The 24,972-nt window shown below is 40.1% G+C and overlaps 1 protein-coding gene across 2 annotated transcripts in view; it reads right to left on the reverse strand.

Moving 5' to 3' along the window:
* UBE2J1 (ubiquitin conjugating enzyme E2 J1) overlaps window positions 1–23,643 on the reverse strand; it is a 29,222-nt gene extending 5,579 nt beyond the window's left edge. The window contains exons 1-7 of one of the 2 annotated variants that reach the window (XM_043591929.1): window positions 23,323–23,643; window positions 14,393–14,466; window positions 12,855–12,986; window positions 9,881–9,965; window positions 9,237–9,342; window positions 5,992–6,121; window positions 4,085–4,204 (exon numbers count right to left, since the gene is read on the reverse strand). In XM_043591929.1, the coding sequence (XP_043447864.1) occupies window positions 4,085–4,204; window positions 5,992–6,121; window positions 9,237–9,342; window positions 9,881–9,965; window positions 12,855–12,986; window positions 14,393–14,466; window positions 23,323–23,353 (678 nt within the window). In that variant the 5' untranslated portion in view covers window positions 23,354–23,643. Of the gene's footprint in view, window positions 1–4,084; window positions 4,205–5,991; window positions 6,122–9,236; window positions 9,343–9,880; window positions 9,966–12,854; window positions 12,987–14,392; window positions 14,467–22,897; window positions 22,940–23,322 lie in introns of those variants that run through there. The other variant, XM_043591930.1, reaches the window with a different exon arrangement.
* Window positions 23,644–24,972: the final 1,329 nt, after the last annotated feature.

A 24,972-nucleotide genomic window follows, 5' to 3' on the forward strand; every position in this document is an offset into this window, starting at 1 on the left:
CTACTCAGCCAAGAAGTTAAAAGTGTCTGATGCAGCAAAAGTGCTCAAGGCTTGCAGGGAAAGCTCTTAAGGAAAATAAAAAATATGAAGTTGCTATCAATACAGAAACTAGCACAAGAGATTGGTTCAGTTTAAAGCTTTTATTTTAAATACCTACTTTCAGAGACAGGGAGTGTGGGCACGCACACACAGGAGCAGGGAAGGGGCAGAGAAGGGGAGAGAGAGAATTCCAAGCAAGCTCTGCACTGACACATGGGGCTCAACCTCACAAACTGTGAGATTGTGACCTGAGCTGAAATCAAGAGTCAGACACTTAACCGACTGAGCCACCCAGGCGCCCCAAAGCTTTTATTTTATACATGTTATTTTTTCCATTAGTTTGAGGGGAAAATACAATGCCCATAACCCTGACTAGATCAGGGAGCCTTATCATTACTAGGCTGGCTCTACCACTTGGGAGATGCAGAGATGCAAGACCCTAAGCAAGTTATTCAACCTAAGGCTCAGCAACTTCATCTGTACAGTGAGGATAATATCCAGTTCTGTAGTTACAAGGATTAAAGGCAGTAATGATATAAAGTGCTTAGGATACCCAACAGCTGATTAAATATTAGTTATTATTAACATTGTTACTATTAACATACCCCTTTGGAGACACTATATTTTGATTTTTAAAAAGTCATTACTTAGGACAGCTTTTCAGACCTCTGTTGGTATCATTAACATATTTAGAACAATACCTTAAAACACTGACCTTAGATATTTTAGTACATGCACTTAATGGAAATACTCATATAGACATACTGCTTTAATGTAATGAGATTCCTCTATTTCAGATGCCTTTTGAAGTTTATTCTTTTTTTTTAGAGAGAGAGACAGACAGTGCAAGTGGGAGACGGGCAGAGAGAGAAAGAGGGAGACACAGAATCCGAAGCAGGCTCCAGACTCTGAGCTGTCAGCAGAGCCCAATGCAGGGCTTCCACTCACAAACCGTGAGATCATGACCTGAAGTTGGATGTTTAACAGACTGAGCCACTCAGGTGCCCCAAGATGCCTTTTAGATAATATATTACTGACTAGTGCTGCAATATAAAATTCTAAAATCTTTCCTATTTAAAACAATCACATTAAGGGAACACGGTAACAACCCCAAGGTTATAGACCCAGAGGAACCTAGACTATTTGGAGTTTAAGAACTAACTGGACAAAATCTTGGCAGTTCACATGGAGTTGGCTTTAGCATTTTCATAATGCTGTGTATGTTTGTTGGTAGGACTTGTAAATCTTTGCTGTTTACCTAAACTTGTCCAAACACGCCTATCACTGAATGCAGACTTATGTCGTAACAATTTCCATCTCCTTAATTAAGATGAAGTGACCATTTTGGGGAAGATAGAAGTATATGATGTTGTATTTAATTTAATGTAATTAATTTTAAAAACCATCACAGTCACAAGTAAGTCCCCTGTAATACATACAAATTTTCTATAATAATCTGGAATAACCTGCATCTGTGAAGGAAGTTTTGTGTGTACTTTTTAATACAAAATGAAACAGTTTATTTGGAATCTCAATCACTAGGAAGAGGAAAAAAATCTGACAGACTGGAAGAACATAAAACTACCATCAGTATTCTCCCCAGTCTACACAGCTAAAAAAATCTGCATCAAAAAGCAACAGATGGCCTGATATTATCTGCTGTATTTAGACTTTGGGCAATCTCTCGCCCCCTCAAGGCTAAAAAAACATAGCTTATCTGGGATTTGATGTATAACATTTTAGTGAATTTATATTACACTTGCATATAAAGCAGCCACCCCTAGCCAAAACCAAGTTTCAATTACTTCCACTGTGATCAATTTATATAATCATATTCTGAGATAAATCTGTATGTAAATATAATTAAAAGCTGAACTTGCAACTGTAGACAATTTATTGCTTATCACTGTTTTAACCAGAATTGGTATCAATTACCTACACCTATTAAAAAGAATTCTAAGTTTTATGTACTTTAAAATCAAAATGTGTACCTCAAACTAATAACACTGTATGTCAACTAAACCGCAATAATAAAAATTGAAACAAATCAAATCAAACCAAAATGGAAAATACCACTGTAATAATATTACTGACTGTGCAATGTAATTTACTTAAACTTCTTGACTTCTTTACCTATATTTCTAGTATTTTTTAAGTGCCAATTCTAAGATTCACTTATTCAATCAACAAATATGTACTGACGACCTAACTATATACAAGGCACTAGGCCAGGCACTGGGGATACAGAGCAGTAGAAAGACAGCTCTGATCCTCAAGGAACTCAAAGTCTTGGAAGTAATATAGACAATAAATAATTAATAATAAAATAAGTTACAAGTAGAATAAGTATAACTGAGATATGCAACAGAGGGACTTGACATAGATTTAAAAAGAGACTGAAGGCAGATTTAAACACATCACAAATATCAGGAGACTGTCCTTACAAGTGATAAAAGATCACCACCCTCCTCTCTATAATAGGTTGGTTCCATTTTTCAAAAACTATAAAATAAAAAACAATTAGAATTCTAAAAGTGAAGAGCAATCTAAATATTTTCAAATATTTCTTTTTTTTTAATTTTTAAATGTTTCTTAAAACATTAAAGTGCGAGTGGGAGAGGGGCAGAAAGAGAGGGAGACACAGAATTGGAATCAGGGTCCAGGCTCTGAGCTGTCAGCACAGAGCTTGACATGGGGCTCGAACCCACGAACCGTGAGATCATGACCTAAAGTCGGACACTTAACCAATAGACCCACCCAGGCGCCCATCAAATATTTCAAGGTAAAACATTTACTGACTAAAACAAACTCATAATATCTCTCTGCAATTCATAAAAATACATGGAGATCATGTACAAATGATTTCACTCTCCACATATACTTTTTCCTTGTACCTCCATCACCAGTTCTCCAAGTACTTCCTCCAGAGCACCCTCCCCCTGCCTTCCCTTTTCAACCTATTCTCTCTGTCCATCTCACTCTCTGAGAAGGGAGAGAACAATCACTTAGGACTATTCAGTCCCACTCTATAGTAAGTTATTCCTGAGGAAAGGGCAAATCTGTGTTTGCCAGCTTCTATTTCAATTTCCCTGACCCTTTAAAAACCTCTCTAAAACTGAAGGGGGGGGGGGGGAGAGAAAAGATGTGGCTAACTCAACCAAATAATCTGTTACCAAAAAGACAGCTCATCTTTTATATTTAGAAAGGGAAGTCAACGTTTTCCCTCATAATTCTAATTATTTAGCAACTATCCAGTCACATTTTCTTAATCAATCTCTGATGACCTATGCCCACCAATATTTAGATAACAGGTCAGAGCACAACTAACAAGACACATAGCATTCATCTAATCTTTCATTTAACAATTACTTATTGGACACTTACTATATGCAAGGAAGGCAGTGCTGTCTATCTAATAGAACTTTCTGAGATGATAATGTTCAATACCTATGCTGTCCAATCTGGCAGCCACAAGCCCCATGTGTCTATGGGTTACTTGAAATGTGGCCAGTGCGACTGAGGAACCGAATTTTAAATTTAATTCTGAATAATTGAAAATATAAATTTAGATAGCTACATGTGGCTAGTGGCTACAGTACTGGGCAGGGCAGGTCTAATGCAAACCTTTGGCTCTAGTCCTTTATTGAGTATCTTAACATGGCTTAACAACCTGCCAAAGATACAATGCCTATTTAGAAAGTGGCCAATGTATGTATAATTTGTTTTATTCAGAGTGTAGTGCTATATACTGTATAGCTATATAGTTATACACTATAACCAGCTTTTCAGAGAAATCAGAGAATTCTGGAGGAATGACAGGACCAAAAATTATTCCGTTCAGCTCCATTTAACAACAAAGAAGGCTTCAAAAGTATGAAAAATTTGCTTAAGACAATAAGATTCATTAGAGGGAAGGGTGGGCTGAGTCCACCTATCAGGAGAATCAAAATATTCAGATATTTCATCTGGAGATCTCCTCCTCCTATTGCAAATGATGATATTGATATAGACATACATATACGTAAAAGACAAGAAAGAGCCATACCGATGTACTGGCTGTAGCACCCTGGAATGTTGCAGGTATATCATCCTGTAAATCATTTAGTGAAAAAGAGTGGTTTAAGTCTGATTCAGCGATAGTCTTTCCAGATGAATTGACTTCTGCCTATAAAATAAGATAAACCCAAGAGCATATTACAACAAATATACAAAATAACCCACAGGCTACGAATTCTCTCTTGGACTTATTTTTAGGAAGAAACACAGACAATACTGCTCTCAAGGAGCCATTATTTGGTAAGAGACAAAGCTAACAGCCATGGTTCACAATCCACAATTCCAAATTAAGTTTTTGGTAATTGCCAGGCGAAGCCTGACAGATGAGGTTATTAACAGTCTTTGTCCCACATTAGTGTAAATATTCCCAGGTTTGCTCAGGGAATGTTAATAGATTTGATTATGGGGTACTGCCCCAGATGTCACTGCAGGTGCTAAAATATGGTATACGTTTGATATTTTCTAAAATCTGGAATTCGGATATACAAAACACATCTGGCCCTATAATTTTCAGAAAAGCAACTTTAAGTACAATTGGAATCCTCAGAAGAAAGAAAAAAACCAACACTTCCTAAGCACCTCCTCTTCCAGGCAATACAATAAATAGAAGGAAAAATTTCTCCTGAGAACTGGATATAAAAGGACAGACAGGATACAAGAGAGGTGAACAGGGAGGAAGCAGCATGTTGCTTAATGCAGGTTGACATTTTTTAATAGAGCTAATTAAATTCCAGAAGTAATTATATGCAATATATGGGGGAAAAAAGGACATCAGGGAGATATGCCAAAATATTATCAGCAGTTATTTCTTGGGGATGGGATTATTTATGATTGTTATTTCCTTCTAAATTATTATACTTTTGGGGCGCCTGGGTGGCTCAGTTAAGCATCCAACTTCAGTTCAGGTCATGATCTCACAATTTGTGAGTTTGAGCCCTGCGTCAGGCTCTGTGCTGACAGCTCAGAGCCTGGAGCCTGCTTTGGATTCTATGTTTCCCTCTCTCTCTGCCCCTCCCTTGCTCACGCTCTGTTTTTATCTCCCAAAAATAAACATTAAAAAAATAATACATTATTATATTTTTATAATAATTTATTAAGTATCAGGGACAGTTCTAAATACAATATACTTAAGTATTAACTCACTCAATCCTCATAAGAATCCTACAAGATAAGTAACATTATTATTTACAGATAAAAAGGCACAGTGGCTAAGTAATACATCTGATGTCCTACTATTAATAAATAGCAAAGCTGAGATCTGAACCCCAGCATTATATACCAGAATCCAAGCTTTTTAAAATTTTTTTTTCAACGTTTTTATTTATTTTGGGGACAGAGAGAGACAGAGCATGAACGTGGGAGGGGCAGAGAGAGAGGGAGACACAGAATCGGAAACAGGCTCCAGGCTCTGAGCCATCAGCCCAGAGCCCGACACGGGGCTCGAACTCACAGACGGCGCGAGATCGTGACCTGGCTGAAGTCGGACGCTCAACCGACTGCGCCACCCAGGCGCCCCCAGAATCCAAGCTTTTTAAAAAAATTTATTTTATTTGAGAGAGAGAGAGAGAGAGAGAGAGAGAGAGAGAATCTCAAGCAGGTTTTATGCTCAGCACAGAGCCTGACACAAGACTCAATCCCACAACCCTGGGATCATGACCTGAGCTGAAATCAAGAATTGGCTCAACCAACTGAGCCACACAGGGTGCCCCCAGAATCCAAGCTTTTAACTGGTATGCTGTAATGCTTTTGTGAATGTATGTTATTAGTGTCATAATAAGAAAAAATGATTTATAAAAGCTTATTGCAACAGAACTATATTCCTTTACTTTCTATCCAGAATTTCTATCCAGAACAAAAGGATCACATAATTAGAATTTATTTACGAATTTAGAGTACCTTAAAACTGATTTGTCTAGCCAGTTCCTTGGCTTCCTGGTCAGCTTGGCTTGAATCACTTCCAGATTTTAAAGGCAACAGGACGTCCTTCATGGCACAGCCACATCCCTCACAACAGAAATCTTGTGATCTGGTAGGAAATAATTTTTTTGATGGGTATAAATTACATACTTGAATGGTAATTCAAGACACTCAACTACTGAATGATTAAACTTAAAATAAAAGAACACTGGATAATTCCATATCATATTCATCTACATGTAAATTAGACAATTATGGCAATAATTAAAGTTCTGAGACAAATATACAAGTTAGGTTGGTGTTGAAAAAGAAACTCATGTCATTTATATCTCAATTTTTAAAAATCTAAAATAAAAAAAAAATCCAGGGCTTAGGTTCCATTTTTTTCTAATATACTATCTAAAGAAAACTAAGCTTTAGATCTATACAACAAAACATACAAAATGTCTAATTGCACTGTCCTCAAGGTCACACTTAAAACTATGTTAAGCCTGTGGGAAAAAAGTCCATTATAAAGTTTAAATTATGTTTTAGCAGAAACATATATAAAACAGTAAAGAAACCATTAAAAATAGAATTTACAGATGCTTCCAGGGAAAAAATTCACAAATCCTATTCATCTAAATAGCAGTATAGGATTCCACTCGTATGTGGAATTTAAAGAAACAAAACAAATGAATACAGGGGAGAAAAAGAGAGGAGCAGCTCAAGAAACAGACTCTTAACTACAGAGAACAAACAGATGGTTACCAGAGGGCGGTGGGTGGGGGGATGGGTGCAATAGGTGGTGGGGATTAAGGAGTGTCCGTGCTGGGATGAGCACTGGGTGTTTGTATGTAAGTGTTGAATCACTGAATCCTACACCTGAAACTAATATTGCACTGTATGTTAACTAGCTGGAATTTAAATAAAAACTTGGAAAAAATAAAAATAAAAAAATAAATAGCAGTATAACTCGAAAGACAGAGAACTTGTTTAAAATCCAAAGGCTGAAATTTACCACTCACTATATTAAATAGACTCAAGATAAACCTGTTAACTAGACTATTTCCTAAGATTTATTTGTTTTTCTATGTTTTCATTTTCCCCTTTGTAGTCCAGATAAAGCCAAAAGTGCCCTGAAGTTCACAAGAGTACTAAGGATTTGTAGGACTGGAAGTAAATATGTATAACACACAGGAGTATGTATTACATTGCTGAACTTAAAAAAAAAAAAAAATTGTTTTATTGTATTTACAGTTCAACATACTAAAAGCCTTAGGTCTTGAAAGAACATGTTATTGAATTTATTAAATAACTTCACATGAACAAAATATATGTAAAAGTAGTATGACTTCAGTACTTGTTGATGAATGTTTGTTTCACCAGAAGGACTGCTGTCCATATCCTTTTGAGAGTCAGTTGTATCCAAATTATTTGCCTTAAAATGTGTCCACTTTTAACTGAGAAGTCAGATGAAACTTACAGGGGAATGTTTATTTTTAATATTAGTTTATCCACAAGGACAATATGCTACTATGGATGAATACAAAATCATGCTTTTAAAAATCCTCTATCACAGACTAAGAAGCTAGAATCTTACACAGAGAAGTCTAGAACAAAAAAAACAAAGTTCTTTTTTTTTCCTCCTTATACATGAACTGAAGTATCAAGACAGAAAGCCAACAAAGAAAAAAAAGAAAGCTGTATGTTCAAAGTACATATTATAATTTGCGATTAATAGCTAAAGTAAGGTATATCCCCAGAACCGGGCAACAAGGTTTACAAAGAAAAGTTGGGGCACTTGTATCGCTCAGTCAGTTAAGCAAGAGATTCTTCGTTTCGGCTCAGGTCATGATTTTACAGTTTGTGAGACCAGGCCCCACGTCAGGCTCTGCACTCACAGCACTGAGCCTGCTTGGGATTATCTCTTCCTCTCTCTCTCTCTGCCCCTCCCCTGCTTGCACACACACATATGTGCACTCCTTCTCTCAAAATAAATAAATAAACATTAAGAAAGAAAGGAAGGAAGGAAGGAAGGAAGGAAGGAAGGAAGGAAGGAAGGAAGCAAAGCTGTTGATGAAAACCAAAGAGTCTATCAAATCTTTCAGACATTAAAATTTTTGACTTAACAAACATCTATAGAGGACGTATTCTGGACTGTTCTAGACTATGATATACTAAAATTTAACTAACATAAAATGCCCGAGAGGTAGTAAACAGCAGAGTCCAGGGCAGGAAAATGATCAAGATCAAGAATTACAGAATGTGAGTACTTTTAAATACTCTTCACCTCAGTGCAATTTTGGAATCTTTAACATTTGTTGAGGGATGGGTATACTATTCTAGCACTGGAAATCCTCATGATAGGATTTCTTATAAGGTCCCTTCTGTATGCACACTGATTAAAAAAATAAACTGGATTAGAAGTTGTTCTTAAAAAAAATTAATCAGGGGCACCTGGGTGGCTGAGACGTTAAGCATCCGACTTCAGCTCAGGTCAAGACTTCATGGCTTGAGAGTTTAAGCCCCATGTCGGGCTCTGTGCTGACAGCTCAGAGCCTGTGGCCTGTTTTGGATTCTGTGTCTCCCTCTCTCTCTGCCCTCCCCTGCTTACACTCTGTCTCTCTCTCTCTCAAAAAATAAATAAACATCAAAAAAAAATTAGTCTTTGCACTACTCAAAGGAGAGGCTACTTTGAATCTGATGACTAATCTGGGTTATACAGACAGAATGCCTCTGAAAAAATGAGAAGGCAATACACCAGAAAACTACAACCTGATAAAGAAAACCTCCTTTACTTTATTTTGGATCACTTACTGAGCACTTGCTTTGAGCCAGATACTGTAGATGCAAAGATCGATAAAATGGATTCCCTCCCTACCCTCAAAGAGTTTTTAATCTTATTATGAAAAGCTATATATAAATATTTGAATTGTTTTTTTCCATCTGTAATACTGCCCAAAGGGACACAAATAACCAGAACTGTTTTCTTGGAGAAGATATTTCCCACTGTAGGTTGATATAATCAACTACTCTCGAAAACTGGACAGCATGAAATAATTTTTAGACTCTGGTCATCCCTGAGTAATAAATTGTTACAAATGAATTTCTAAAATAGCAAAACTAAGACTAGATCTTGTAACCAAGGTAACTCACAAAGTAAGAGACAAACCCTATCTGCCTACTGCCATTACCCAGAAAAGTTATTTCAATCCTAACAAAGAGTGAAATGCAAAACTTACTTTTTGGCAAGCGCTCTTCTTTCCTCTGGTGTGTAATCTAGAGAACCTATGGCTCCCTCTCCTTTTGTTGGCATAAACCCGATGATGGCTAATAATGCTGTTCTTACTGAAATAAAGAGTAAACATCAATCTAAGTTGTTTTGTAAAAGGAACTGGGTTTACTCTAGAAAGAGAAAAAAGACACATAGGCTTTCACTGAAGAGGTGCAGGTAGAGTGGCTGTATTAAAACGGGGCACCTGGTTAACTCAGTTGGTAAAGCATCTTCACTCTTGATTTCAGCTCAGGTCACGATCTCATGGCTCCTGAGATCAAGCCCGGCATCAGGCTCCATGCTGACAGCAGGGAGCCTGCTTGGGTTCTCCCTCTCCCTCTCTCTCTGTCCCTCCCCTGCTCACAATCTCTCTCACGCACGCACTCTCTCTCTCTCAATAAATAAATAAATAAAAATAGAAACTTAAAAAAATAAATAAAATAAAATGATGGCAAAAACCAAGAGAGGGAAAGAATTTTTATTATTTATTCAATATCATCAAATTATTTATCCAAAACAGCTTCAATCTCAAAAGGGTGTTACACTTTATAATTATGAATTGATCAGAGTTACAGAATAGAAGATTTATATTCACTTTAAATTAATACTCACTACTCCACGAAGGCTGCCAAGTTTCAGGATGATGTCCTGAGATGCTCAAACAGATTTTCTTGCCTACTTCAAATCGTCCATTAGCCTTAGGAATAAATAAGGCATTTAAAAAACTATGTATGTGTTTAATATTGTATACTTTATAAGTATAAATATATTTTACAAGTAAATAATTTTTTAAAAAATTCTTAACATAATCTCCAAGGGGACACAGATTTTTGTCCTCTTATAGATACTCCACAAATATTGGTTGAAGTCTGAAAGAACAATAAAAGCTGTTTTTAGAAGTTGTAGCACCTAGGGGCACCTGGGTGGCTCAGTCAGTTGAGCATCCGACTCTTGATTTCAGCTCAGATCATGATCTTATGGTTTGTGGAATCAAGCCCCGCATTCCACTTTGTGATGAGAACACGGAGCCTGCTTGATATTCTCTCTCCCTCTCTCTCTGCCCCTCCCTCACTTGCACACACCCACGCATGCTTTCTCTCAAAATAAACAAACTTAAAAAAAAAAAAGGGTTGTAGCACCATTTTGAAACTGAGTTGCATAACTGAAATCTACATACATAATTGATGTATAAAGATGTCCTGATGTCCTACTCTGAGCCCAGTACCGCACAAGGCCCTGTGAAGGATCTAAAAGAGAAGATATACAGAGGCTAGAATAAAACCTAAGAACTTGGTGTTACCTAATTAGATATTGGTGCAGAAGGCTCTGACACTGAAGTGATTTCCATAAGGATGATACAATTTCATAAGACAGGAACACAAAAGAGTCAGATCAGAGATAATGATTTCAGTTTTGGACATGGATCTGTTGTCTTGGTAGAAGAGCTATGGATGACGTATAGCAGACAGGCAGAAATAGAGACATTCTGATGTCAGACAAGAAACATTTTTGGTATCTGCCTTAACAGAGATGACTGATGAAACCATTTTATAGAAATAAGAGAAAACAGCTGAAGTCTGAACTTGTAGAATATCCATATTTAAGGGAAGGATAAGGAAGAAGAAGCATGAAGTTAGAATACAAGCTCTACATGGCCAGAGAATTTAACTTATTCTCTGCCACACCTACAGGGTACATGACATATGTTTAACAAATACTTGTTGAATGAAGATTGGAGAAGACTTTTCAAAAGAGAGGAAGTGAACCAGAAAGAGTAAATACTGACAATCAGGAGGGCAGGGCTGATTCTCAGCCAGTGTGTTAACCATGACCATAATTTGGGTAACTACTGGAATTATTTCTATACTTCCGGTGAAAGCTGCTGCCCCAACTATTCCCCCTCGCCAGTTTCTCCATGCACCAGCCCCACTCCTGGACCACTTGGCTCTCCACATGATCTAGCAACTAAAAGGGGACTCCTAACACAGTAGGGCACCCCCCAGGACTATCCCCAGCATTAACAATTCTCAACATCACCTAATGTGTGTTAAGCAGCAAATTTTATATGCTAGGAACTTTATATTGTGATTATATTTACCATACACAAGCCTTGACAGATGAGAAAAGTGAATTTCAATGAGATTATATAACCTGCCTCTGGTGTAATGGCAAGAGCAGTGGTCAGAATCCAGGTCTACTGGCTCTGAAACTAATGCTCTTTCCACTACACCAAATATAGGTAAAAGCAGCATTAGTTTGGTATTTATTAATGAATACCTTGTGTTTCACCATTTGCCACTCCATGTGTGTCAGATATTTAACTTAGATGGACTGGGATGAAGACCGAAAAGGGGCAGCAGGATTTTTGAAACTAGTCCCCGAAATTGGTGTAGTAAGCATGTAGAACCAGACTGCAACAGACTAAACTTGAGTAAGGATGTTTTGAACTTATCCAAGAGAAAATACAACAGTTTAAAGAGGTAGGAGAGACACAGAAAGGTTTTCATTTTTTTCAATGTTTGTTTATTTTTCGAGGGAGAGAGAAACAGAGTGCAAGTGGGGAAGGGGTAGAGAGAGAGGAAGACACAGAATCTGAAGCAGGCTCCAGGCTCCCAGCTGTCAGCACAGAGCCTGACACAGGACTTAAACCTGCATACAGTGAGATCATGACCTGAGCTGAAGTCAGATGCTGAACCAACTGATGCACCCATGCACCCCAACAGAGAAAGGTTTTTGTGTTTTGTTTTGCTTTTTTCAAGGTTAGGGGATACTTAGACATACTTGCAAATTAAAGAAACGAGGGAAAGAATGCTTAACAAGTAAGAGAAATTTACTCTGAAGGAACAACATCCCAGGATAAATAAGAGAATACTGGATCAACAGCTTTCTTTCACATGGAGGTAAAATATGTGACGATAGAAATTCTAAGATCTAAACAGAGATAACAGAGGGGTGCCTGGGTGGCTCAGTCAGTTAAGCATTCAACTCTTGATCTCAGTTCAGGTCATAATCTCATGGTTTGTGGGATCGAGCCCCAAGTAGGGTTCTGCACTGACAGCTCAGAGCCTGCTTGGGATACTCTCTCCCTCTCTCTCTGCCCTTCCCTCACTTGCACATGCCCACACACACTTTCTCTCTCTCAAAATAAGTAAATTTTAAAAAATAGTAATAATATAACATTTATTGAGGACTCTGTGACAGCTCTTACTTTAAGAGCTGTATAGGAAAATGAGGAAAGGAGTGTAACAAAGTTGAGAAGTTGAAGGAAATGATGCGATTAAGGGATATAATAACATTACCCTCTACTGAGTACTTACCAAGTGCCAGACACTGCCTAGCACTTTGCATACATTAATTCATTGAATCCTATCACCTACACTATGGCCACTATGCATTCATTAGCATCAATAATTCCTAGGAATTATTTTTGGGGGAAAATAATTGTACTATCAAGGCGTGGTCCCCAAAGACAAAATTATAATAATGTCCCACTTTATTTCTTAACGAAAATGAGTATGCTAACCACACTCTGTAGTCGTCATGAAGAGTTAAACCACAAGTATTCCAAAAAGCCAAGAATTCTTACCGTTAAAAGAATAATGCTTGGTGGTTTCATGGGATACTCGGGGGGCAGTACTATTCGTCCATGATAAACTCCTCCATCAAAATCAGAATCTGGGGGCCCTCTAACTGTGAAGTGCCATTCAAAAAGGTTATCCTGAACAAAAAAAAATAACCAGCAAGAAATTAGTAACATTAAAAGGTCTGATCATCTTTATAAAGGAGTATCAGAAATATTCCTAGATGAGAAAAATCAAATGTTTCACATTACTAAAATAGTTAATAATGCACAAAATGTCTCAAGTATAAAAGTTATAAATAAAAGTTATTAATCTAGTTTCCATGTCCCACAAAAGCTAAAATTTAAACAAATGCATTTTAAAAAGCTGAGCACTGTTATATATTCATAAATTAGATTCCAGATTTACTTAAGCTGGAAATTAATCCTTGAATACTAATTAGTGATAATTAGTATATAATCAAATAATTACTGTAAAATTACTGTTACTATCTTAACAAACTTTAAAAAATTATCCCTCATGGATGCTTAAGAGCCTATTTATTTATAAGTAGTCAGTAATATTAATAAATACACTATCAATATTATCTTAGAGTTCCCAAGTACTTTACAGTTTACAGTATGCAAAATTACATTTTATTCTCACTAATGTCATGGAAACCAGACTGAGCACATTTAAATACAGATGGGAAGACTAAAAAGAGATAGAGATGTTTGTGCAAAAAGCCTAGACTAACTGCAGAGGCCCCTCAAGGAGCCAGATCTTTCAAAGTATAAAGAGTTTAGGGTTCTTTCCATTCCCCCTCCCTCCCTCATACTCAAAACATAAAACCAATTTAGCATCTGAGACCATTTTACAGAAACCGGAAATTTGCTTCTAAAATGTCAGATTCTGAATGGCTAATGAAATAAATACTTAGAAAATATAGGGAGTAAAATATGTCAATAAACCACATCAAACACATCTGTAATGACTCAAAGCAATGAAAAAACAATTTTAAGTAATTAGTTTAAAATATTAAAGTATTAGGGCGCCTGGGTGGCTCAGCTGGTTAAGCATCTGACTTTGGCTTAGGTCATGATTTCACAGTTCATGAGTTCAAGCCCCACATCAGGCTTTCTACTGTCAGTGCAGAGCCGGCTTCCTATCTTCTGTCTCCCTTTCTCTCTGCCCTCCCCCACCTCGCACATTCTCTCTCTCTCTCAAACATAAACATTTAAAAAAATAATACCATGTTTTAAAAAATAAATAAATAAAAATAAAATATTAAAGCATTAAAACCCACATGTAAGAGGAGTGCCTGGGTAGCTCAGTCGGTTAAGTGTCCAACTTCGGCTCAGGTCATGATCTCATGGTCCATGAGTTCGAGCCCCATGTTGGGCTCTGTGCTAACAGCTCAGAGCCTGGAGCCTGCTTTGGATTCTGTGCCCGCCCCCCTCTCTGCCCCTCCCCCCACTCGTGCTCTGTCTCTCAAAAATAATTAAATGTTAAAAAAAAATTTTTTTTTAATCCACATGTTAAGACATGGGAGATAGAAACTTACCTCTAATGGCTGTGCATGGTAATGATCTGTTGGATCTTTCAATTCTGCTGCTTCTTTCATTAAACGTTTAACAGCTAAAATAAAATTCATAAGATAGAGACATTTAAAATACACTTTTCCAAGAGATTAGCACAAATTCACAAACTAATGAAAAAGTTCCTATTTCAATAAAAACTGTACAGAGGACTAGTTCAACTGGGTATATGGTTAAAGTTTAATTATGGGATAATGGTAATAATCAGAGAGGGGAAGGACACGGCATTAGAAGAGTTATATATTAAATTAAATACTTAGGGCAGTCTCATAAAGACACTATTTTTATTTAATACACATTTTCATAAACACTAACTCATGTAATCCTTAAAACAATGGAAGACTTGGTGGCTCAGTCAGTTAAGCATCTGACTCTTGATTTTGGCTCAGGTCATGATGTCATAGTTGATGGGATAGAGCCCCACACGGGGCTCCTTGCTGACAGCGTGGAATCTACTTGGGATCCTCTCTCTCTCCCTCTCTCTGCCCTTCCCCCTGCTTGCGTGCACCACCTCTCTCTCTCTCAAAATGAATAAATAAACTTTTTACAAAATTCCCATTTTCCAGACTAAGAAACTGAAACATGGAGAGATTACATAACTTGTCCAAGTCCAGACAGCTAGTCAATGACAGCTGGAATTCTAACACAGGCATTCCAACTCTATTTTGTTAAAATATCTGTATTAACAAAAATGTGCCCTCTGGAATTCATGCTTATGAACGGTAGACCCTGTATCTTCCTATACAGGGAGGATATCCTCTACCTCTTGGGAATTTTCACCCACTATTTTGCATTAATTTAAATGGGACTGTCCCCAGGAGTCACTAAATCTCCACAGCTCTAATTGATTTTTTTTTTTTAAGGTATGCTCCAATGTTCCACGCCCAATGCCAGACCCTGATGGAGATCAACAGTCACATGCTCTACCAACTGAGCCAGCCAGGTGCCCCTTGAATTCCTTTCTGAGAAGACTCTTCAGCTTAATTAAAACCTCCAATCAACTCACCCCATAAATTTCTGTAACCACCTATATCTATATTCACGTCCTTCTTTATCCATACCTTTGGCTCTTAGGAATTCCTCATTTATACTCCCCTAATAAAATATAAGTCTAGCTGACCCAACCCAACCATCTTCTTATTTGGTATCTATACCCAAACAGCTGAGCATTACTGAAGGGGAGGGTAAAAAAAGTCACAGAGGCAGGCACACTGACGTCATTACAGAGTTATTATCGACAACTTCCACCAGGACACAATGCCACCCAACGTTCCGGAATTTCTCTGGTAAGCCAAGCAGCCCACTCCAGCCAGCACCCCAAGACTATTTCACAACTGTTTACTCCTCATCTCACTCCTCTTTCGCCTCTTACAGTTAATGACACAGCCTTTTACTTCCACGATAAATGACTGTCAGCAGCCTATCACAACCTACAAATCCTATCTGTACCTGTACCCTCCTTCCTTCCCTACTGGTTCTTAAAGGTCAATCCTTTGATCCCAGCCCCTCAAACCTCAAGCTGTAGGTGCTTAAAAATGTCAGGATACTGATATAGGACTGTAAAGCCAGGAAAAAAACAGGTAGCCCATGGCTCCCCAAAATTCTGCTTGAAAACCAACTGATATAGTTCAATGTGCTATAAGAGAAGTATGTACCAGGTGGGCACCTAACCTGACAGCAGACAGAAGAGAAAAGGAGTCAGGCAGGCACTGACATCTGAAAGAAAGACAGTGGGAATTATGCATGGGTATGAATAGGCAGAGGAAACAATAAAAGTAAAATGCATAGAGGTATAGATATGGAATGAAAGAGGTTAACTGAGCACACCTGCCACACACATACAACCAAACAGTTCAGTATGTATCAGGACTTCTGCATAAAATTTCCTTTTAATCAAGGGTTCCTAAGTGGGGGAAAGAGTTCATAACTCACTATCCTACCCCATAATTATTCGTTCTTTTCTACCTCCTACATCAAACTAAGTCCTTGTAGTCACAGACTTTGTTCACTTGATCAAAGTATTTGAACATCAAATAGTTACTGAGTTCATCATATTAGATGTTACAGCTGCAACCAACATACAGTTTTGGTTATCAAGGAGCTTGTAGTCTTGGGGCAGGTGGTGGAGGTAGGGGGCAGGGAGTCAAAGAATGGAAAAAAGTCTAGTGTCTAGAACATGGGGGGAAATGTATCTTAATGTTCACATACATGTTTCTAATCTAGTATTTGTCATGGTCCTCAGCTTGCAATGCTGCTCCCACTCCCACTCCCCATCTAGACAGGCCTTAAGAAACTTCCTTAGGAATGTCTTCCAGACAACTTCCCTTGTACACCCCGAAGAATGACTAGAGATGCCCATCTGATAGATAAAAATCTCTGAGGAGTCCTGGGAGGGGAATAGAGACCAGAAATACTCTCCAAGTTAGTTATTCTAATGGTCAGTCCCATCTGGAAGCCACTACTGTAGAAACTAGGTTGAGACTCCTTGCTCTAAGCCCTAACACTCTGTATTTTACCTTTTATAAAGTTTATAAAATCTCACTTGTAATTAGTTAACACCTGTCTGCTGTGAAACAATTTACTTCACTGCAGGCTCCTCAGGGCTTAGCACATAGTAAACACTCAAATATTAGTTTAATTGAATTTTACTATCATCCTCCCAAAAAATCTTTCCAAGCATCTGGTTAAAAGCAATGGTTTTCAAACTTATTTGACAATAAAATCCTTTGTTCAAAAAAAAGCTTAATGAGAACCTCAATATGTACAACAGGTAACAGAGCTGTTTTGGTTGGGGATGGAGGGGCCTTCAGGCTGTTTACGCCCTTCAACCTAGTCTATCGAAGGAGCCCATGGAACAAGGATTGAAAAACCTTGGTTTAAAGCCACAGGAAAATATCATTCTTTCAAATTAATATTATTAGATATAAATAAAATCATGGAAGCTGCTATGAAGTTAATTCATTTGGCTGCTGTCGGCAATCAAAGATGCCATGGAGATTGTTTTTTTCTTCATTTCTCATCAGCTGGCTGAATGATTAAGCTGAAGAAATCTATTTTATGTTATTGCAAACTCTTTCCACATTTTCTCCACCTCTCCCCCACTCAGCTCAATTCAACAAGAAAGAAAAAAAATAAACACCCAGTAGTACTTGGATATTATGAGAGATGTTAAGAAAGGATCAGAATTAAGAACAACTGATAACAATTGAATAAAGGAACAATCATGTGTTCAACAACTAAACATACTGATTTTCATAGTTCAAAGACTACACAGGCACATACCATGTGAGAGCTAAAGCCATGTAGCCAAATAGAAGGTAATATTAGTCTAGTGTTCTCATAATCTTTTTTTCCCTGAAATTACATTACATATATTATAAATGTCTTAGTGCAAAAGAATGTGGACTCTGAATTAGAGCTGCATTAAACCTCTGGCTCCTATATTCTGTAGCTCTAAATCCTTAAATAAATCACTTAATCTTATTCTGCCTCAATGTTCATATCTGTCAAATGGGAGTCAATAATATCTTCACGTAATTCTCTTTTCCTTCCTCTCCCCCACCTCTTCCCCAGGTCACAAGTTATTGTCAGAAATAGACTGGGATATAAGACCCTCTCAAAATTCTCCCTGGTTCAAAACCAGACAATGAGGGGACACCTGGGTGGCTAGGTAGGTTAAGCGTCTGACTTCGGCTCAGGTCATGATCTCGCAGTTCATGAGTTTGAGCTCTGCATGGGCTCTGTGCTGACACCTCAGAGCATGGAGCCTGCTTCGGATTGTGTCTCCGTCTCTCTCTGCCCCTCCCCTGCTTGAGCTCTGTCTCTCTCTCTCTCTCTCTCTCTCAAAAATAAATATTGAAAAAAATTTTTTAAAAACAACAGACAATGAGCATATATAGTTGGCCTTATGGCATGGCACCCTGGTTCCCAAGGAGAACTATCACTACAGGATAGTCAAGTTTCAAACTACTGCCTGGCAGCTAGGTCTAGAACATGGTCTGCCACTCCTGATACTCCATCTCTTGTTATCACGTACAGAGAAAACTTTTTCCGATCATCTCCTCTCTTATCTCTTTGCAAGATTATTCAAGGAATTCTACCATGGTGAGACACAATATGCCAGGGAAGGAAAGGAGATGGGGAATACCTGCATGCCTGCTCTTGTTCTTTTCTACAGAGACCACAGGATCACTCTGGATCCAAACTCTAGGCTCTATGGGCCTAGGCATTAGCAATAGCAACCTTCAAATACCCAGGCTCTACCTCTCTAGGCTTAACATTGGGCTTTGAAGACAAAGCCCCAGCTAAAGGGATCTTTCACAGGTCACTGTCTATCAAGCATCTATTTCTCTTAGAAAGAAAATATCTTGGGCTCCTGGGTAGCTCAGCTGGTTAAGGATCAGACTTTGGTTCAGGTCATGATCTCACGTTTGTGGGTTCAAGCCCTGTGTGTCACGCTCTGTGCTAACAGCTCAGAGCCTGGAGCCTGCTTTGGGTTCTGTGTCTCCCTTTCTGTCTGCCCCTCCCGGGCTCGCACTCTCTCTCTCTCAAAAATAAATAAACATTAAAAAAAAATTCTTTTAAAAAGAAAGAAAGCAAATATCTTAATATAATCAATCTCCAAAGCATGGGTAAAATGCAGAAGGAGGGTATATTGGGGATATGAACCCAATGTCTGCTCCCCAAGTGCCTCTTCCTACTCCCATAATGAAGGCACTTAAGCAAATGTTTAAAGACTAGTGTTTCTGTCCAGAAGGACCCTACAAAGGTATCCATTCAACAAACATTTAAAAAAATGTCCAAGTGATGGAGACCGAATAACCAAGACCTGCTTGTTGCCTTCAAAAAACTCACAGTGAGAAAGATATTAAAACAATTGAAATACAAACACTGACCAAGTATGTACAAACATAGGGACTACCTTATAGTCTACCTAATTGCTTAAGATAGCTGGACAAGGCCGAACCTTAAAGAAGCTTGAAGAATAGGAATTTCCAATGGATTAAAGGGAAGCCATGCCAAGCAGAGCTTCCAACAGGGACCAAGGCATACAGGTGAGAAGAGCTACTCCATCTGGATAGTCACTTGGGCGAAATGGATACATGGCAAAAATGCAGAAGAGGGAAAAAAAAAAAGCAACGGAGCACAGTTGTAGTAGTCTCGACTAGGTTGGTGAGAAAGACAAGGATCAAATCGTGAGCAGCCGTGTAGACCAAACTGAACACTTTACTTTTAATGTTATCCATAGCTATTAGGAAGACATTGAAATTTTTTCAACTTAAGGACTGATCTAATCAGTTTTGTTTTTTGTTTTACTGGAGCTGGTGACAAAAGTGACTGAATAAATATGTGTGTGTGTGTATACTGGCACCCATGCAAGTATGCCTGTGTGTGTGTGTGTGTGTGTGTGTGTGTGTGGGTGTGGGTGTGAGTGTGTGGTGTTCGTTCCAGGGTAGGGGGTAGACTAAGGAGTAGACCGAGAGATCAAAGATAATTCCCATGGGTGCCTAGTTGCTGTCAATCCTGGAATAAGGGATGACGGGACTCTGGAGGAGGAGAGTAAACTGATGAGTTTGGTTTTTTATTACCTCATAGAGATTTTTTCAGTGTGGGGGAAATCTGGGTGAAGACTTTGAATCACCAGTAATTCCAGGTATACTACAGCCTAGGAAAAGGGCTGAATTGGACATTAAAGCTTGAGAATAATTAGCATGAAGGTCCAGCCAACACTAAGGGTATATGGATAGAACAGCTCCCAGGTTTCTGGTGCAGACAGTGGGTGCCTTTGCTCCAGTCTCTCACCAATCACCTCCTGAACACGGCCACAGACCCCTTCTGAAGAAAGCTACCACAAGAAGTTCTCTACACATAGGTCACCCTACTTTGTATTCTGAAATCCTACTACCTTGGCCAGAGCAGACCCAAAAAGGGATCAGGGAGCTTGATCCAGAACAACCACTGATGGGCTAAGTCAGAGGCTTAATGAGGTAGCTCCACACAGAACTTTACCCCTAACCACAAGTCCATTCCAGAAAAATCACAAAGAAATAAGTTTTCCCACTTACAAACTGAACATACATACTAGCCACATACTAGCACACTGGCCCTTTACCAGTTATGTGTATTCTCCTAACTGTGCCATGCATATGTCTAATTAGAAAGAGTTATATCTCTTCCATTGTGAAGTGCTTTTAATCACTTTCTTTCACACATGGATTACTCTAAAAATACCACACGACTGAGAATAAAACAAAGGAAGCATTTTCACCATGTTTGCTAGCATTTCTGGTAAGTCCCATATCTCATCTAATTCACCTTCACCATGAACTCCAAATGATCCACAGAGTAACTAATAAAAAAGATTTTAAAAAATGATCTCAGGTAGAACAACACCACCACCTTTGAGGAAATGATACCAAAAAGAGGAAGCAATTTACAACACAGCATGAAGCATGTCCACAAAAGCTCAGCCAGCTGACAGATCAGATACTTTGGAAATGCACAAAATTCCGGAGAATTTTTTTAAGTTTGTTTATTTATTTTGAGAGGGAGAGCACAAGCAGGAAGCGGGGGAGGGGCAGAGAGAGATGGGGAGAGAGGATCCAATGAAGGTTCTGTGCTATCAGTGCAGAGCCGGACGTGGGGTTCAATACCACAAACCATGAGATCATGACCTGAGACAACATCAACAGTCAGACACTTAAGGGACTAGCTACCCAGGCGCCCCCAAATTCTGGAGAATTTAAAAGCTTTTCATAACCTCAGGCATGATAACCTATCAAAACTGAGCAATGTGTAGACAGTGCAGGGCCTAGTTGAGATTCCCTCTCTCCCTCTCTCTCTCTACCCCTCCCCCACTTGTGCTTTCTTTCTCAAAATAAATAAACTTAAAAAAAGAAAACTGAGCAATGTGCTGTTAAAAACAATGTCTTTGGATCCACCAGTTTTCCCTTCCAAACTGCATTATTACTCATATTTGCATTATTCTCTGGACACTCCATCAAGTATCTCAGCTGTCCTAAGGAACTTGGTATCCTGTGACCAAGGTACATTTTTTTTAATTTTTAAAAATGTTTTAATGTTTATTTTTGTGAGAGAGAGAGAGTGGGAGCAGGAAGGGGAGGGGCAGAGAGAGAGAGAGACACAGAATCTGAAGCAGGCTCCAGGCTCTGAGCTGTCAACACAGAGCCCGATGCGGTGCTCGAACCCATTAACGCCGAGATCCAAGATCGTGACCTGCTCCAAAGTCATACACTTAGCCGACTGAACCACCCAGGAGCCCTCAGAGTCACCATACATTTTACCCATATAGTTTTATTTACATCTACAACAATCTAGGGGCGCCTGGGTGGCTCAGGTGGTTGAGTGTATGACTTCAGCTCAGGTCATGATTTCACCGTCCATGGGTTCGAGCCCACATCAGGCTCTGTGCTGACAGCTCAGATCTGTGCTGGAGCCTGCTTCAGATTCTGGGTCTGCCTCTCTCTCTGCCCCTCCCCTGATCACGCTCTGTCTCTCTCTCTCTCTCTCTCTCTCAAAAATAAACATAAAAAATAATCTACAACAATCTAAACAATTTAAGCATTCTACTATCTATCCTTAAAACCAAAGTTTTCTTTCCCTCTTTGTCTTTTATTTTCCCCTTTCCCCTCTAGTGTTCTTAAGAGATGGGGAATGGAGAGCCATTAACCAAACTGAAATTGAATTGTATAAATGCATCTCTTGGAAAGCCCATAGCCTTCACTAGATTTTTAAAGGAGTCTATGGGCCCATACATGGTATGACCCATTCTACACACTTGGTCACCTAAGAACATTTCTCAGCCTGAAAGCACTCAAGCTAACAAAGCTCTGCTTAATCAATAACCTCAAGCTTTTCCGGAGTTTCTACATATTAAGTATTTTTTAAAAATCAAAGACTCACATGTCCGCTCTTTCCATAAAGATGCTAATCTTACTGATTCCTAATGAAAAGATGCTTTCTTGTAATGAAAAAATAAGCAGCAGCAATATTTGGCCAAACCACCACTAATATTCTAGGAATATCATTTAGAGGTGAACTGTGGTGTTTGTCCCTCCTGACAAACTTATCAAGGTACACATAGAATAAATACCATTTACAGAAACTAGTGGTTCATTTCCAGCCTGCCTTAATATGAGAGAGCTGCTTGATTTTCGTGCATCTTCATAATGCACCAGAAAAGAACTTGAGGCTAGGACTGTTTGGGCTGTTTTGTAAATGAAGCAGGGGCACTAAGTACAGAAAAATAAGTCTTTATGACCGAATATAGATATATATCATGTTAGTCGGCATGGCAAAAATCATGGTTAAGCACTAAAGGGCTTGGCTCATCTAACTAGTTTTCTTAGCGCTTTGGTTAGTTGGTTTAATAGAGAGTATTTCCTCTAGGTCTTTAATTCTATTTGCCCCCAAATGCTGCAAAGGCGATATTTAAACAACCAAATCCTCACGTGTAAGTGAGTGAAACAGCTAATCTAAGTCCGGTGGCAGCGACGAAAGGATAACGACGGTCGGTGTTCAGGGTGCAGGTACGGACGGCACGGCGCTGTTAACTATTACCCACGGACATCATCTTTACATCTGTTCTTAGATATGAATTTATGACCCAGCACTACGCAACCAACAAGAGGAAAGGGAAAGTCCAGGTGCTGCGGGGAACTGGCCAGTCCCCGGACTCGCAGCCGGTGCCCGCCTGGCCGCCCTGCGGCCTGCACCATCCCGGCAGGCGGCGGTCTCGCGTAGAGCGCGAAACCCGGGGCGGAGCCGCGAGTGGCGGCGGACGCGAGGGAACCGCAGCGCCCGACCCGGGGTCCGGGGTCACTCCGCCCTCCCCGGCCCACCGCCGGCGCCGCCCACCGCTTCCAGCCCTGCTCACCCGGGCTCTTCAGGTTGTAGCGGGTCTCCATGGCGGATCGCTGGCCAGGCTCCGGCCTCCCGGCCAGCCGCCTCCACCTTTCCGCGCCGCCGCCGGTGTGAAAGCGCGGCTCAGGCCGATTGGGCTAGGCCGAGGGAGCCTCCGCAGACGCCGCCCAGCCCCGGCCGGGACTGCAGGCAGGAGGGTGAAGGCGGGGCGCGGGCTTCGCGATGGCACCGCCTCCCCCGCGGCTCCCCCGCCTCCCTGAGGGCGGGGCAGGCGCCGGCGCCGGCCGGGGAGTCGCAGTACCGGGCGCCCGGGCTGGAGGTAAGCTTTCCCGTCTGGCCGCGGGCCCAACCCCGCCGCGGCCGCCCGGCCTGCGTCACCCGCCCTCGCCCGGGTTTTGTGAAGTTGCCCTGACGTGGCGGTCGCTTCGTGGCGGTCGGTCGGCCGGCTCCGGCGTCCGTCACTGCGTAGTCGCCGCTGGCCCCGCGGAAAGCGCTCCGGGGTCTGCAAAAGCGTACGGCGCCCTCGTCTGCCCCTCGCCCAGGCCCAGCGGAAGCCGACCTTTTGCCGGGCCTGTCCGGGGTTCCCCGGCGCTCGCGGGTATTACGGAAGAACGGCGCGGCCGGAAGCGGCCCAGCCCTACTCGCCGCCGGTGGGCTCCTGGAGCCCGGGCCTGAGAGTCCAGAGGGGCCCGGGCTCCGGCTGCCCGCGCGCTGCACAGCCTTGTCTGTGATCCAGTATAGCTGATGGGAGTGGGAACAGTTACGTGCGGAAGGGAAAAATCCAGTGATAAGGGAACGGAGTAGGGTTTTTAGAACAGTTTTTTTAAGATATTGTCATCAGGTGCAAGACACTTGTAAGCATTTATTTATAGTTATAAATAATTGTGACTTGCCAAATAAAACTAAGGGAATTACGTTGAATTTGCGGGAAAGCATACAAATACATACGTAAGGTTGAACCTCAGAGGACACAGTTCATGCTTCATTATGGAAAAAATGGGATTAAGAGAAAGAGGGCTTGGGTTCTTGAAGGCCTAAAGGAGGGGTGAGAATTTAGGAAAGAGGGAGGGATTGGCAGACTAGGGAGGATGAAGAGGGAAGGAAGGAATTCTAGGTGAGATGAAGAAGGGTTAATCCGGCTGGCCAAGTTACATTTTGTTACATAAAGAATTGTACCAGCAACGTTTTGTAAAGAGTGAAATTGGGAGGGAAGGGAAGAAATGGAGGATATCTAAAATAAAATTAGATGATATCTTTCAAGCCTTTCCATGTTGTTGTTTTCTGAAAAGTAAAGGGATAATCAGATTGGCTGAGATGCGCAAACCAAACCCCAATGTGCTGCTTGGTTCATTTTTTCATTCTTTGTTATTAAATCTTCAGAATGTCTAACATTTGACAGTTTTGCAAAAGCCTGTGGCAATAGGCCTCACAATGAAGAGGCTTGTGAAACAGGTATTATCATTCCTATCTGATAGCTAAGGAAACAGAGTTCTGAAAGCATTAGGAGCCTTTCAGTTATTCAGCCTGCAAGTCAGTCAAATTCTGAATGCTGTAGTCTCTGGGGGCTCTCCTCCTTTATTTCCTCTGCACCGAGAGTGGGACATTTTTCTTTTTTTTAGAAGATACTACCACCTAGTCTGCTCCTCAGTGCTGAAGGGGTTCA

The sequence above is a fragment of the Prionailurus bengalensis genome, chromosome B2 (assembly GCF_016509475.1).
Source record: "Prionailurus bengalensis isolate Pbe53 chromosome B2, Fcat_Pben_1.1_paternal_pri, whole genome shotgun sequence".
Taxonomy (NCBI): Eukaryota; Metazoa; Chordata; class Mammalia; order Carnivora; family Felidae; genus Prionailurus; species Prionailurus bengalensis.